General features: G+C 34.1%; 2 protein-coding genes across 2 annotated transcripts; both read left to right on the top strand.

The window, feature by feature from the left end:
* The first annotated feature begins 1672 nt into the window (after positions 1-1672).
* Positions 1673-5377, top strand: LOC142631496 (ubiquitin-conjugating enzyme E2 27). Its single transcript, XM_075805665.1, has 5 exons — positions 1673-2106; positions 2693-2741; positions 4387-4546; positions 4656-4745; positions 4980-5377. The coding sequence occupies exons 1-5, from the start codon at positions 1929-1931 to the stop codon at positions 5085-5087; spliced, it is 585 nt and encodes a 194-aa protein (XP_075661780.1). The 5' UTR covers positions 1673-1928; the 3' UTR covers positions 5088-5377.
* Positions 5378-7209: 1832 nt separating this feature from the next.
* Positions 7210-13959, top strand: LOC142631656 (uncharacterized). The gene is made up of 7 exons (XM_075805882.1): positions 7210-7440; positions 8380-8570; positions 8668-10062; positions 10198-10449; positions 11414-11494; positions 12622-13119; positions 13700-13959. Exons 3-7 carry the CDS (start codon positions 8800-8802, stop codon positions 13754-13756), a joined length of 2151 nt encoding a protein of 716 aa, XP_075661997.1. The 5' UTR covers positions 7210-7440; positions 8380-8570; positions 8668-8799; the 3' UTR covers positions 13757-13959.
* The last annotated feature ends 2674 nt before the right edge of the window (positions 13960-16633 follow it).

The following is a 16633-nucleotide window of genomic DNA, read 5'->3' on the forward strand; positions in this document are numbered from 1 at the left end:
CATGAAATTTATAGAGTAAAGTGATTGTTTGAAGACAAAACGCATGGAAATAAAATCCCTCAATTTCAATTGAAATAAAGATAGCACATTTCATTGTTAATATTTTCTTTCTTATATTTTTAATTGGATATATGTGTGTGTGTGTGTATAGACAACATATATTCAAAATTTTAAATAAGGTGATAATTATTCGGCAAAAGATGTAAGGTGATAATCAAAAGTTTATTTATAAATTTATAATATTTAAACAAAAATTCAAAAACCACATAAAAAAAAAACATAAATTATCAATTGACAAACAGTAAGTAATGGGAAAAAAATAATGAATCAATGTGAAAATAACTTACAACTAATTATAGTCTGCCATATAAGATAATTAAAAAATAAAACTTTTTCAGTTGTACTAGAGTTATTCTTCTTTAAGTAGCGTTTAGATTAATAGTATTCATGTTATGTCAATTTGAACTTACTCGATCTATTCAATTGCGACCTTATAATGCAATCACATTCTTTGCTCCAATTGCTATTTTTGTTTCTGCAATCCTGGTTTATCCACTAGATCAGCTATATAATTTCGATTCATCCTTTTTGTCTAAGGGTTTCATAATTGGACATTAAACCCATGGCGGTTTTATAGTTTTCAGTAATAAACACCTCCTTTTTTTCTAAGGGTTTCATAATTGAACATTAAACCCATGGGGGGTTTTATGGTTGTTGTAACAAACACCTTTTTTTTTTTTTTTCTAAGCGTTTCATAATTGGACATTAAACCCATGGGGGGTTTTATAGTTGTCGATAACAAACACCTCGAACAATATTCTTAACTAAAATGTATTAAATGAAGGGTAAGATTTAGATACAATACTTAGGTGCCGTTCCTTATATTTACCTTTTAAGATTTTGCCATGTGAATTATTCCTCGTGAGATGGAAGTATATTTTTTTACTTATATAATTACATAACTGAATTTTAAGAGAGAAATCTAACGAACAGTACCTAAAGTACCGTATTTAAGTTTTGTAATTAGATAAATGTGAAACTTGGCTGAGTAGTAAACTAAAGTAATCAAACTGACTATGAAGAGTAGAGTAATTCTTGTGCTACGCAAAGTGGCACAACATTGGTCACAACTCACCCATGTGGTGAGTTGTGGTTGGTGGAGAGGTGTGATGAATCTAGGTGGAGACACCCCTCCACCAACCACAACTCGCTACATGAGCGAGTTATGACTAATGTTGTGCTACTTATAACCTGTTTGGTAGATTAATTTTAGTAATTTTTTTTACATTTTGAACAACATTACACACTTTTTTCATACACTTTTTCACTTACATATATCAAAAATATCAAAACAACATAACTCAAACTACTCTCCCAAACACCCCGTAACGTAACGTGGCACAAGAATTTTCCATGAAAGACGAAGAGTACTCCAATGCTGATGGACGAGGATGTCATGTACAACGTAGCTATCAATATAATAGTAATAATAATAATAATAATAATCTGGCGCCAAATCGGAGTTGATGATCAAAAAATGAGTCAACTTTTACTCTCCAGAACGGTTCAGATTCACCCAAAAAAAAAGCAACCCCACCATGTTCTATGTTCCTTACTCCACTGTATCTCTCTCTCCCACCTATTGAAAACGAAATTCCTTCACACCCACTCTCTCTCCAATCCAAAAGCAAAAGCAAAAGCAAAAGCATCACAGTGGGACTGAGATTGTAGCACAAAAAAGTTTTTATCTTTATTATTAGTTTTTTTTATTCATTTAAAAAAAAGTTTAAAAACTGTGACTCTCTGTGTGACTCTCCCTGTCTTGCTCTGTGTGTTTATTAGTATTGCTTGAAAGAAAAAGCTAGAAAGAAAGAAAGAAAGAAAGAGAGAGAGAGAGAGAGAGAGAGAGACTGATTTTTTGGTTGAAGATGATAGACTTTGGAAGAGTGCAAAAGGAGCTACAAGAATGTAGCAGAGACATGGCAGCATCAGGAATCAAAGTGAGCCCAAAAAGCGACAATCTTGCTCGTCTTGTTGGAACCATTCCTGGACCCATTGGTACTCCTTATGAAGGGGGTACTTTCCAAATCGATATCTCTTTGCCAGGTCCCAATTTCCCAATTTTTTTTTTTTTTTTTTTTTGGTTCTGTGTAAATTTTCAATTTTTTGTCAATTTTGTAATGTAATTTTTTTTTAGGGTTTGTTTTCATAAACGGGGTCGTTTTTTTTGTTTGTTGTTCAGGTTAGGTTAGTGGGCAAAGTGAGAAATTTTGACCTGGGTTTGTGGGGTTTGTAAAGGTTGAAGCTTTAATTTGGCTGTGGATTGTGTAATTAGTGTGTGATTTGGGGGTAATTGTAAAAAAAAAAAAAAAAAAAGAGGTGTAAATTTGTCATATGTATATTTTTTGGTCTTTGTGGTTTGATATGTGTTGAGGGTAAAGACAGAATTTTGAGTTTGCTTTGTGGGGTTTTTAGTTTTTGAGCTTTAGTTTCACCTAGATAAGAATGCAATAAACACCAAATAAGCTCATCTAAATGTACAGGTGTAGGGTACAAGTTTTTAAAAGTTTTGGGATTGATTATTTTTTAAGATAATGTTTGACTATTTGTTAGTTGTGTTTTAATGATGGAGGAGGATGTGGGACTTGCTTATTAACTTTGCATTGTGCCGATGGTGGGTTTCTTTTCGCAGATGGGTACCCCTTTGAGCCTCCAAAAATGCAGTTTGCAACCAAAGTTTGGTAGGAAATTATTATGTGGTTTGATCTTCTCTGTTCAATATTTATAGTTTTTTTCTTGATTCATTTGGTGGCACTTGGTTTTATATGCAATTTTTTTTTTCTCAAACAAGCTTGTCCATGTAATGTTATGGAATGTTACAATGATGGGTATTTGATTAAATGAAGTGAATGGTGCTTTTGGAAATTGTTCTACAACAAGCTAAAGAAAATTGGAAACCCTAGGATTTAGATGTTGAATATTTTATTTATGCCATGGTTTAACATCTATACTCAATAAACCGAATGAGATTAATAAATAGAGCAATACATTTGATTGGAATGTCAGCTTTTAATTACTATATTTCTGCTTCTATATCTTCATGGAGCTTGCAGAGGTTGAAGAAAATTGTCAAGTTATTCCATTTAGTAAGGGTGTGTGTGTGTGTGTGTGTGTATGTGTGTGTGTGTGTTTGTGACTGTGTGCTATTTTCTTTAGTATAGATACTAGGATCTCATGCATTACTGAACAGTAAATATGCACGACCATATATGATAATGATTTGTCTGTGTGGGTTTTTCCATTTTCTGTAACTTAATTTTAGACATCTAGATCTACCATTGATATGGAAGAAAGAACCAAGGAAGCACCAAAACAAACTGCATGTTGGCTGTGCACCTTGAATTACAAAAATCTTAATGGGAACTCTTTTATCCATTTTCCTACTTTCTTTGTTTTCAATTGTCTACATGCTTTGGGCAGTGTCCATTGAAATTCTTTCTTGGAATCACTGCTCCAATAAATTTTCATTTGTAATCTCTTGGAAGGATGTAATACTCACACCCTGTTGTACAAATTTTTAATCTCATCTCTTAGAATTTTTATTACTTATGAAAGGAGAGTACAATTTTGGTTGTGTAAACCAGGAATAGAATATTATAGGATAAAACTTAGGTATAGTGCCTTAGGTCCATTACATTCGGTTTTCCAATTAAATTCAAATATATGGTTGCATTGACCTATAAAAGACAAATAATGTTTATCTTTTTCAATGACAATTCAATGCAGCTATGCATTTGAATCTAATTGAGTAACCTCATGTACTGCATTAAAGTACTGTATCAAAGGTTTATCGAAGATAATACAAGTTTTGAGAATTGGCACATGTAGTTCTTAGATGGGCTACGTAGAACCACTCCCAATGTAGAACATCTCTCTCTCTCTTTGTGAATGATCCTTAAATTGGTTTATGATCCATTGCTTTGTGCCAGTCAGTGTGGATCTCAAATGCATCCATGCATTTTGTGTGTGTTTTTTAAAAAACTCAGCTATCAAAATTTTTTTTCTAATGCTAATACTAAGATAGTGTACAGTGCTTCTTTGCAAATTTGCAGTTAATTGTTGCTAATACATGTTCAAAACAAGAAAAAAAGATGTAAAACTCTGTATCTGTTGTAGTTTAGTATCTAAATCTGTGGTTAGGCTGGCGTCGAACTTGATAATCATCAATTTCAAGTGAAACTTGAGTCCTTGGTGCTAGTTGATGTTATCTACTGCAACTTTCTATTTCCTTTTTCTATCTTTCTTGGAGTGTATTATCCAGCTCCCCAGTGCATATCCAAGATGATTAATGCCTGGATAACTTATCCTTGATGTTTACCTGTTAAGGCACCCCAATATCAGCAGTCAAAGTGGAGCAATTTGCCTTGACATTTTGAAGGACCAATGGAGTCCAGCATTAACTCTGAAGACAGCACTTCTTTCAGTACAAGCACTGCTCTCTGCCCCTGAACCTGATGACCCTCAAGATGCCGTGGTAGCACAACAGGTATCTAATATTCAGTGGCTAATTCGTTGTTGTCAGTCTTGCCTTAATGCTTCTTAGTTTTGCTAGGTTCTCGTCCCATTCTAAATTAGTCTGTATGTGGACAATGCAGTACATTAGGGAATATCAAACCTTTCTTGGCACTGCTCGTTACTGGACAGAATCTTTTGCGAAGGCATCATCTCTTGGAGTTGAGGAAAAGGTGTGGTGCTCTCTCTCTCTCTCTCTCTCACTAAATATTTTTATGGGATGGAGAAGGCATATACTTGTGTGAGTTTCTGTCAGTATATTCATGAGTGAAAAAGGTTTTGGATGTGGAATTTCGCTTTTAGTATTACACGTGTTGGTACTTTTATCTGTAGTTTTCTTTTGAATTGAACCAATGCATTTGCAACTTGTAATTTTTCTTAATCAATGGCAACTTGATAAGCTGCAGGTACAAAAACTTGTGGAGATGGGCTTTGCTGAACCTCATGTGAGAAGTGCTCTGGAAGCTGTTGGTGGTGATGAAAACTTGGCTCTTGAAAAGCTGATCTCTAGCTAGTGTGTGCACCAGGTGCTGATGTTGTGCTCCTCAACCTTTTATGCACCATTAACCATGTATTGCTGGAATTTATACAAATACAAAGGTTTAGTTTGGATCTCTAAGTTGCCTCATCTAGCCTAGGACTTCTTTTTTTTGTCTTTTAATTCCTTGCATACTATGTTTCTGCAAACATGTCTATTTTCTGATGTAACGCAACTCACTTATTGTCAAGCAACGTTTGCTGTAAGTTGCCATAACTATCAGTGCAATTGAAGTGTTCAAAATTCAAGAAGGAAGTTTTATGTTCAGCACCTTGTTTTAATAAACTAATGATTTGATGATAAGCTAGATAAATACCTAACTTTGGGAGTTTTCCTTTAGGAGGGAAATTATCTCATGCATTACATATATGTATCCTCCCTCTTGGCGTGCGGATCTCATATGATTCTGGGGCATACACAAATAAGAGGGATGTATACAATCGATGCATTACAACCCTGCTTGTTAAAGATGGACTCAATTACTTAGTACGGTACAAGTAACCTTATAATTTGACTTTTATTTTATGATTTTAATTCGAAATGAATGTAATTAATCTTTCATTAGCAACACACTAAGCCCTATCCATCAACGGTGGAAAAAACACAATCATTTAGGTGTTTTGCTTATACCTAAAGGAAAGCTTGCACACATGATTAAAAAGAACTTGGTTCAATGTTTTGGAACCTAAATAGTTTAATAGTTCAAGTGTCTAGGTCCATCATGTTGTACTTTTTCATTAAATTCCACCAAGAAAAAGGGTGGCTCAACCAAAGGGTCGCACCGGGTTGGTGGATCGCTTGCTTTCTGGTATTAATAGTTATACCCTGCAAGTTGAACGAGGCATTGGTCTGAATTGATGGATTGCTTTTCAACACATTTATGTTGCTTATACAAAAAAAGAAAAGAAAAAAGCAACATATATATATATATATATATATTTATATTTATATTGAGAACAATTGCTTTTCAATATTAATTCTAGTATATAACAATTCTTGTTTTCTGATTTAAAATAATAACTAGTCATTAATTATTACTCCATTTATCCCCTCTCAATTTACAATGAGTGGAAAAGGGGAATTCGAACTTTTGTTCTCCGTATGAGAAAGACTAGGCAATGCCACCAAGTTACATGACTTTTTTCTTAACAAAAAAAATTAAATAAGTTTCAAGACACTTGTTTATTTCTTGTCTAACTGAATATTTATACCGACTTAAAATTGAATATACTTTATTTTTTATATTCTTTAACTTTGGGTTTAGCTTTATTCATGTGGGATAAATTGCTACATTTTTTTTATGAAGATAAATTGCCACCCTTAAAATAATATGATAAGATATAAATGCATATCGTTATCCAAGATACTAATTAATTGTTGATTTTTACAAATTGAGTCAACTAAAAACCGTATCACCTTTAGTTGTTCACACCTTAGACTCTTGAAATTCCATATATACTCATATTGGATAAGTTTGTTATATTTAACAATAATCTGTCAAAAAGTATAAAAAATACCTTTTTTTTTATATAAATGATCCTTTCAAGAAAGCGGAAAATGGTACATAAAAAATTGACAGTAGAGACAAACTGTCATTTTCAACTAAAAGCAATCATACCTAGTAGATATCCTAACATTCATGTTAGTGCAATTTTCACCCACAAAGTAATTTTTTCCTTTTCTTGATTCTCCAACAAGTAAAAAAAAAAAGTAAAAGTAATAGAGAAGACAGGTAAAGAGGGGTACATTAACATTACTTACATGTTGTTGTTTTTAGGTGAAGGCAAGGGCAAGTGAACTAATGGCCTTTAAAAGAGATTGACGTGGACAGGGAAAATGTTAAAAGAAGAAAAGAGAGCCGCAACTTGGGACAATAAATAGAAACGCATGTTGTCATATGGGGACATGTATGTTTCCCATAGCAAAGTGTGGTACTCAAACTTCGAACGCAGCCAGCCAGAAAATTCTAGCTAAGGAAAAACAATCATGACCCACCATTTTCTTTCATTTAAATTTTCAATTTTGGAAGGCTTATATTATAATAACAAATCATCCATCAATACCCAATACCAATAAAACATTGAACATTCATTCATTGCATATAAAGAAACAAACGCACAGAGTTTTAGATAAAGATAGAGATAGAGAGAGAGAGAGAGAGAGAGAGATATGGAAATGAGAGGAACTTCAATCGGAACAGAAGAGACTGGAAAGAGAAGGAAGAAGAAGAAAAGTTGAAAACTTTAGACTAGCAACAAAGAGAGAGAGAAATGGGTTTTTGATTTTGCTTGATAATTGTTTATGTTTATGTATGATCGCAAGCTTTACGGGTGCGTATTTTTTTTTTTTTTTAATTTCACAAAGACACCCCCTTTTGTTGTTTTTGTGAATGAAAATTAAGCAGCTTTGATGTCATGGACATTATTTGGTTAAGTAGCGAATTTATGGTTATGGTTTGTTTAATGTTGCAATCTGTTTGGTTGGGGAGAAATTTAAGAAAAGAAGGGAAATGGAAACTGGGTCTTATCCTTCTTCTTGTTCTGGTTTCAGAGAAATGAACAACTCAAAGTGAAAACTAATAGTTGTAATAACCTTAGTTAAGTGGGTGGGGACTGGGGGCAGGGTGTTAGTTTGAAAAAAATGAACATTTATTTTTTTGTTGTTTATTACAGTTACTAACCAATCAAAAGGACCTGAAGGAGATTCTGGCAGGAGTTGGTTGGATATTTGTTATTTACATTGGTTTAAAGGTACCTTGAAAAGGGGAGGATCAGGTTCTTTAATGGCATGATTCAATTAATTTTCTTTGTGGTTGGTGTTTGTGTCAGGAGCATTGTTGGGATCTGGGTTTCGTTTGTTGAGGTTGCTATGAAATGTGTTTTCAGATAGTCACGTTGTTGTTGAACAGCCATTATGTTGAAGTGTTTCACAATTTGTTGTTGGTTTAGAGATAGTAGTCTAGTAGATGGGTGTTGCATTTTATGAATCCAAACTGATCAAATTTGATGATTTTCCTATTAATAGTAAATGCATGATGAACAATTGCTTCTAATAAATATCATTTAGCATTTATGTAAAATTATGTGATTACTATTGTAGTTCTATTAAATCATCTTTGTAATCATGGATATAAGGTAAAGAAGATGTCAGTTTCTGTATCCATCTTTTAAAAATAGATAGTGAAGTTGCTTAAGTTTTTCTCATGCTGTCTTTGTTTTGTCTATCGGTATAAACTTACGGACTTGATTTCCTTTTGACTATTATTGCAGCATGGTGCATTGATATTTGGAAAGCCATGAACAAAACTTTGCTCTTTGCTTCCGGGCATGGAGGCAAAATGTAGATTCCCAAGTGTACTTTTGGGATTCCTGGTTTTTTGACCAATCTATACAATCTGATCAAAATGCTATGATTGAAATCAGATGCATTTGGTAAATAGATTTCATAGTCTCCATCACAGGTATCCTAGAAATGAAATCAAATTTGTCAAAGTTTGCTTATTTTATTAGTGGGGATAAGGAAATGTGAAGTTTTATTTTCTTTGTTGGCATCGGTAGCTTCAGGCAACTTGATTGTAGCTGTTAACTGGAACTTGAAAGTAGAAGTTGATACATGAGTGTAGAAGTAGGAAGGAGAAGTAAAAGAAGACCATCTTGAATATTCAGAAGAAAAATATACTCAACTGTAGAATGGGCTTTCCTCAAGTGTCCTCTGGCAGTATTGCTGAGGAAGTGGCAGCATCACTGAGCACATTTGTGCAAAGTCAACCTAGAATTGTTGGCATGAGAAGTTGTGACTTGAGTGGGATGCATGGAGCAAATCGAATGCAAGTGGATATTCCATGCGCCTCTTCTGGAGAGGCTCAAAGGAGAACTATTGTGGACCTTCCAAAGGAGCTGGATTGTTTAAACATGCATAAAGACAGTAGAAGCAGCATGCATAAGTTGAAGATTAATTCTATGGAACAACATGGCTGGTTTCCTGGTAAAAGTGAAAGGAAAATTCAGAAACCTGTTCCTAGGATTGTTGGTTTTGAATCAAGGGCTGTAAATTCTCCTATTGATGTGCTTGGTGGAAACCAATGTTCTACTGTGGCTAGTGTCAATAATAATCTAAGTGAGACCACTGGGTCAGTGGCCAGGAAGCGGTTATTGTCACCTCTGAATGGAATGCTTCTACCTGATCAATTCAATGGTGATTCTCAAGACATTGGCAGTGGTGTTTATCAAAGTAATTTCAGTAGTGATAATGATCCTTATAATTTTTCCATGTCACAAGAGCATAAGAGAGCTCATAAAGGCGACTCTGATTATTTCAGTTCTCCAATCTGGTCTCTGTCATGCTTCCCCCAGTGGAAGAATTCACTGGATGATAATTGTGGAGCAAACTCCACTTTACTCACTGATGGTCCGTTGCTAGAAAATCAGGAGCCACAATGTCATAATAATTTTATACCATCTCCTGAGCTTAATTACCTGGTAGAATCAACCAAGGTCCAGTCCAAAACTGGGGCAATAGCCATAGTTCCAAATACAAAAAAGGGGATATCACCTCCCTTGTCTTTGTCTCCCCTTGGTCCAAAATTCCATGAAAGAGTGAAATCTGCAGGAGGATGTAAGGTTAATACAACAGAGATAGATGATGGCATTATAACTTTAAAGGACATGGAACAGTCACTTGACGGAACTGTATTAGGCTGTTTATCTTCTGAGAAAAACTATTTTAGGGTGCCAAGTAAATCATCACAAGATTTTGATAATTTGCAGAAGAAGTTTGACCTGTTTATTCCTCAGAACACCACTGGCATGGGACAGCATTGGGGTCAGGATTCTGAATTTACCCATGTGAAATTGGTTAGATCTTTGAGTGGACAGCCGGTTAGAAGGTCTTTGGTTGGTTCATTTGAGGAGTCTCTGTTGTCTGGTCGGTTATTATCTGGAAAAATTAGTCAGGTTGGCTACGGTACCTTCAGTCTTGTAATATATGGCCTTATTTCTGCATTTGATTCATATTAGACTTACTATACTTTATAACTTAGCATTATCTGTTTATAATTTTAGTTCCTTGTTTTTCATTTATAATTTCAGAAGATCGATGGTTTCCTTGCTGTTCTGAATGTTACTGGAGGGAACTTCTCACCAAAATCACAAAAACTTCCGTTTGCAGTAACAAGTGTGGAAGGAGATAACTATTTGTTGTATTATTCAACAATTGATCTTGCTGCTAATAAAGCGGCAAACAAGTGCAGAAGCACAAAAATGAAAAGGAGCCCTAACATTGATGAACCACGAGCAGAAAAGAGCCGCCTACGTATACCAATCAGAGGATGTATACAGCTAGTAAGTGGCTAGCCCTCAAAATGTTATAATTTCCGAGTAATGCGTTGAAATTAGGTTCAATTGCTCCTTATCATTAAAATAGTTTTGATACTCTATGATTTATTAGGAAATTGGAAATAGTTGACAATGTGGCATAGAGAGTTTTGATCTCTTTGTTTTGAGCTATATGTTCCTAATCTGGCAGAAAGTTACAATTATATTTATAATTGGCAGCAGAGAGGGCGGGGAACTTTTAGTCTCGGTGTTGGAAACATTGGGTTTAGGTTTGTATTAAGTCCCACCATAATCCTAGGTTACATCTGAAATTTCGTTGTTTAATGACGTGAAAATTACTTTCTCATCCCTCCAATTCTGCTCCCCCCCCCCCCTAAAAAAAACCTTTGTCAATTCTGCATGGAGCTCTGACTTCTATGTGTGAAAAACAGTTATCAAATGGAAATAGTATGTAAAAACCGCGCATGAAGAACAAAGTCTCTCAGAAGGAAATGAACATGGATACCTAGGCATAGAGGTTTCGAAGATTTCTAATTGAGGCTGACACATGTAGGACTTGCTTGATTACAATACATGGGCTGGTTAGCATGGCTCTGAGTCTATAGATTGTAAAGGTATTGAGTATGCTGTCAGCTTCTTTGTGGCCAATGCTTGAACTTCTATATGATTAAATGCAACTCACTTATTTTGTTTGTGTCCCACCAAATTGAAGTTTCTTACACAAGGATTTTATTTGCAAGAATTGGTCCCAAAACTGTCTGCCAGCAAGATATATTGCCAAGCTACTTGTGTCCATGTATTTCATAAAAGACAATGGCTATTCACATGAGATTCGAACTATAAGAGAATTGATTACCATCATGACTTCTTTATGTTATTTGCGCATTAATGCATAGAATGGACGATATCTGATGACAGTACAGCTTAAGAGAAACCATCATAAACTGTTGAACTGAATTGTTTATGGCAGGTTCTCAGCAACCCGGAAAAGACACCCATCCACACCTTCTTATGCAATTATGATTTGAGTGACATGCCAGCTGGTACCAAGGTAGTTTCCAATACAAACAAACAAACAAAAAAATTGCAATGTGATTTCTACTCAGTTACTATTGAATTTTTCCATTATCTTCATATGGTTTAAGCTAGGAAGCACGGACGCGGCACCGGAGGTGCCGCACCCGCGTCCGACGCGGCGCGACGCGGCGACGCGCGAGGGACGCCGCTGCTCACGCGTCGGTGCCGCGTCGGGCACGTGTTTTCGTTTTTTTTCCAGCCGACTCGCGCCGACGCGGCGCCGATTCGAGCAGATTCGGGCCGATTCGGCCAGAATCGGTCTGTTTCGGCTGTTTCGGCCATATCGGGCCGTATCGGCCGGCGACCGAAACGGCCGAAACATGCCCGAAATGGCCGAAACAGGCCGAAAATCATGCTTCAACAGCCGAAATCGGCTCTAAATGAGACCCAAAAACCCTAAATCTATCCTTTCTTAATTTTATTTTGAATATTTGTTGCTTCTTTTGTGTTTTCTTTTTGGTTTTGTGTTGTGTTTTGTGTTTCTTACTTTTTTTCTTTCTTTGTTTTGTGAATCAAGGCATAATAAATTAGTAATATGTTTTTTAAGAATATTTTAATAGTAAAAATATATAGAAAATATAAATAAAAATATTTTTAATAATTTTTTAATTGCCGAGTCCCGCCGCACCCGCACCCACCTTTTTCAAAAATTGCCGAGTCCCGCACCCGCACCCGCACCCGTGCTTCATAGGGTTTAAGTAACAACTATATTGACAGGTATTTGGAATTTTTACGTGGATTTGAATAAAGTCATGTCATATTTCGTAATTTAACAAAGGATATATGATGTATCACTAATGTCATTGATCCTGAGCAGATCTCTACCTGAAATTTTCCATACCATAAATAGCCCACTCTCTGCATTTTTTCATTAATCATAAAATTATGCTTAGACTATAATATAGATCTGCATCCTCATGGTTGCAGAATCGAGGAGTTCTCTTTTCTTTGTCAAGAGAAAACAAAGGGTGAAAACCTGAATCTAAAATTTCATTTCAAATTTTATGTGGAATATGCCTTTTCTTTCTAAACTTATTTATTATTTGTGACTTAACATTCTTATGACGATCCTTTCCTTCTTCACATTGATTAAAATGAAAGACATTCCTGCGGCAAAAGATCTCTCTAGCACCTTCTGCACCAACATCTGTGTCTGTGAATGGAAGACCTAAAGGTCCTGACTCGAAAAATGATGCCAAGCCCTCGTTGATCCAAAACACTAGTTATACTATGCAGCTTAGCAACAGTGATGCTAATTCAAATGGGTTTGATGCTGTGACCTTGCATTGTAGTGGATTTAACAGTGGTATAAATAAAAAGACTGGCAGGGAGGACAATTTTCCATCAAATAGAAATCACATAACTGAAAGCCAATCTGAACACAGCCCTCCAAAGATCAATGACAATGCCACTGGTACTGGTGTTCTGCGTTATGCTCTGCAGCTCCGTATTTGTTGCCCTTTACCTAAGAAATGTTCAAGGTCAGTCCAAAAGCGCCAAATGAAGAATATGAGTGTCGAAGTAGAGCGACGCTTCTACTTGTATAATGATTTGAGGGTGGTCTTCCCCCAACGCCATACAGATGCTGATGAGGGCAAGGTACTATATATATACATACATGCATATATACGTACATACAAACATACATATATACATTTATATATAGGATTAGGTTCAAATATACTTAGTGCAACTTTTAATAATGCTACACCAACCAATATTTTATTAGATATGTATATTAAAAATCCACCACTGTACTTTATTCTTGCAAAATTCTAAGATGATTAGTGATGAATGGTTATCTCATCTATAAAATTTTTAAATTTCAAGTTTTTTGTGTTTTAAAATTATACATAGAACATGAGATTATGGGTTGAATAGTAATTAACATCTGATTAACATAAAATAAGAACAAAGTTCAATTGATAGTGGTCGTAACATCTTTTGTGGTGATTGATGTATGTGGTTGAATCTCTTCTTCCCTCTTCCCCACTATCCATATATTAAAAAAAGTGGAATTTTTAAAATATTAATTCAATAAAAATTTATTGAGAGTTAAATATGAATAAAGAGTCACAGCAAATGCTCTTGACTATACATACATATATGTCAGGTTGAATGTTTCTTTTAGCATGTCCTTATGACAATTGTTGTTGTTGTTGTTGTTTTTACATTGCAGTTACATGTGGAATATCATTTTCCTTCAGACCCAAAATACTTTGATGCCAGCAACTAAATTGCTTTGTTCATTTTCTCCTCTTCAGATGGTTAGATATCTGTAGTACCTGTACATGCATCTTCTTCTTCTATTTTTTGGATGAGAAGTCTGTGTACATAGTTTGTACATATAATTAGGTGATCTTACCCTCGAGTAAATTCCCCCATTCAATCTGTAAATGATTCTTTTTTCATTAATTAGTTGATTCAATGTTCTCAATCCTACTCAAGATTCCATTGTTGGCGTTTCTTCATCCAAAACCAAGGGAGTAAAAATTTTAGTGGGAAGAATCTCTTTTGTTGAATTTTTTAGCCAAAGCAGAGGTGAGCTTAATATTGTGTGAGGTGCACTTGTGTTCTGCAGCATCAAATGCATGTAGCATTTCATTTCATTATCAGATAAAAGTAAGGTTGTTACAAATCAGGATCTTACTTCGAATGAAAAGAAGTCTTCAGAATTGAACTGAGAATCATAAGATTTTATGGCATATGAAAATTAGTAAAACCAAAAGCATAAATCAATATTAAATTCTAAAAAAAAAGAAGGTTTAATTACATATTTAGTCTGCATCTTTTTTTCTTTTCTTTTTTTTCATGTTTCAAAATGGTCCCTATCCTTTATTTATTTATTTATTTTTTATTTCAGTCCTTATACTTTTAATTTTTTGTCAAAAAGGTCCTTGCCATTTATTCTTGCTATGATTTTGAGTTGAGACTGAGATTGCTCAACGAAATTTCATGGATTTTGATAGCAGCAAAGGAGGGAAGAGATTACTTATTCAAATACTTGTTTACTCTTTTTATTCTTATATCTATTTGGAGATGGAGAAATTTAGAATAAGAGTTAATGGTTGGGACCTTTTTTACCCAAACTTAAAAGTATAAGGGCCAAAATGGAACATTTCAATGGATGAAGATCATTTTGAAACATGAAGTAAAAGTTAGGGATTAGAATATTAAATACATAATCAAACCTTTAAAAAAGGGAAAATCTAACATTATTAATCTCAACAAACAAAATTAAAAATGTTTTCCATCATGCTTCCCTTTTTAACATACCATTATTAATTGTTTCTCAAGAAAAAATACCATTATTAATCTCAACAAACAAGAATAAAAATGTCAGTTTCATTCGACTAAAATCAATAGGTAGATAATAATGCGATGATTATGCATTCAATTCCTATCACATATTTACTTGAAATTCAAAGATATAGATATATATATATATATATATATATATATATATATATATATATATATATATATATATATATATATATGTAATTGTTTTTTTTATTGCATATTGATATTTGATTATAATAATGTGATGATTATTGCATATTAATTTGTTAGTTAGTCAATCACTTTTTTTTTTTTTTTTTTGAGAAGAAGTTAGTCAATCACGTGCTATTGAAAACCAAAGCTTCTTTTATAAAAATAAAATAAAATTAAATAAATAAAACCAAAGCTTTTTTATCAACAAAGAAAAAAAAGAAGTAAACCAATTAGCTCCGATGTCATTGTTGAGGCTGCGGTTCTAGATAAAGTATATTAGACTACAATAATTTTACTTTGTGGCTGTGCTCAAAAAGCAAAAAGTTTTACTTTGTCGCTTGTGAGTTTTGACTAAGACAAAGAGTACTACAAAATTTTATGATTTTAATGAAATCTAATTAACTCAATTGATAAAATTTATTATTGTCGAATTAGAGATTCTAGATAATGCTTAACCCAAAATTTTCATCAATAAATTATTAGATAGAGCATGCTTTTATTTTTGGGCTTTTGTTTTTCTGTTTTTAATAAGTCCATTTTTTTAAAAAAAATTAACATTGACATGGCATGTGGGCTTCTATTTTTTTGGCCATTTTAACCTATAAAATCAACAACAAATTAGATCTTCATCCCATAAAATTGATATTGGCTCAATTGTTTTGGAGGGAGACTCACTCATTTGCTATCAGGCTTTATGCCTTTCAGATTCTACTGTTCCTTGTAGAATTAGGAATATTGTTCAAGATATTTTCCTTACGTATCTTTTAGTGGGGTCTCTAGAGTTGCAAATGGTGCGGCTCATTGTTTTGTAAAATGGTCGTTGAGCTATAATTTTGTGGGGTCTTTTGGCGTTGGTTCTTGCCCTCCTTGCTTGGAGGGTGCTCTTGAGAAGGACGCTGGTCCTTTTGTTGTGTTTGTCGTTTGCTGTTGTAAGTTGTTGGCCCAAATTGCCAAATACCACTATTTGACAAAAAATGTAGGAATCTATTACTGCTTTGGAAATATATATAGATTTACCATTCTTTTAGAGCTCGAGTTTGTGAAACTCGAGTTTGCCATGTAACTTGAGTTCTGGGAACTTGAGTCTTTTGAAAAAATAACCTGCAAATTTGCTGTGTTATTTTTTATGGAACTCTAGTTACATAAAAAATTAGTGGCTATTTTTTTATGGAACTTGAGTTTATGAAAGTCAAGTTTTAAAAAAGTAGTAGATTCCTAATTATTTTGCAAATGTCTTTTACATGGTTAGATTAATATATGAAACAATGTGTCATTTACATTGTTAGAAAATTATATATGAAATGATCACACGAGACCTTTCTCTTATAATATATGTGAGTCTCTTACATGACATTTCTCTTATAATATATGTGAGTCTCTTATGTTGTAAGAGAGTGGTGTCATGGGACATGCCAGCTCAAGGCCTGGCCTAAGAACCCCTTTTCCCCCCAAAATTTAGAAAGGATCTTATGACTCCTTATCACATAAACAAAAAGACCCTCAAAATTGTACCCAAAAATCTCAAAATTGTAGAATGATAATTGGATTTTTTTTTTAAGAAAAAAATATATAGGTGGGTTTTTTTATTTTTCCCCCACCACTAAGAAGACCTTCAAAA

The sequence above is a fragment of the Castanea sativa genome, chromosome 4, assembly GCF_040712315.1.
Source record: "Castanea sativa cultivar Marrone di Chiusa Pesio chromosome 4, ASM4071231v1".
NCBI lineage: Eukaryota > Viridiplantae > Streptophyta > Magnoliopsida > Fagales > Fagaceae > Castanea > Castanea sativa.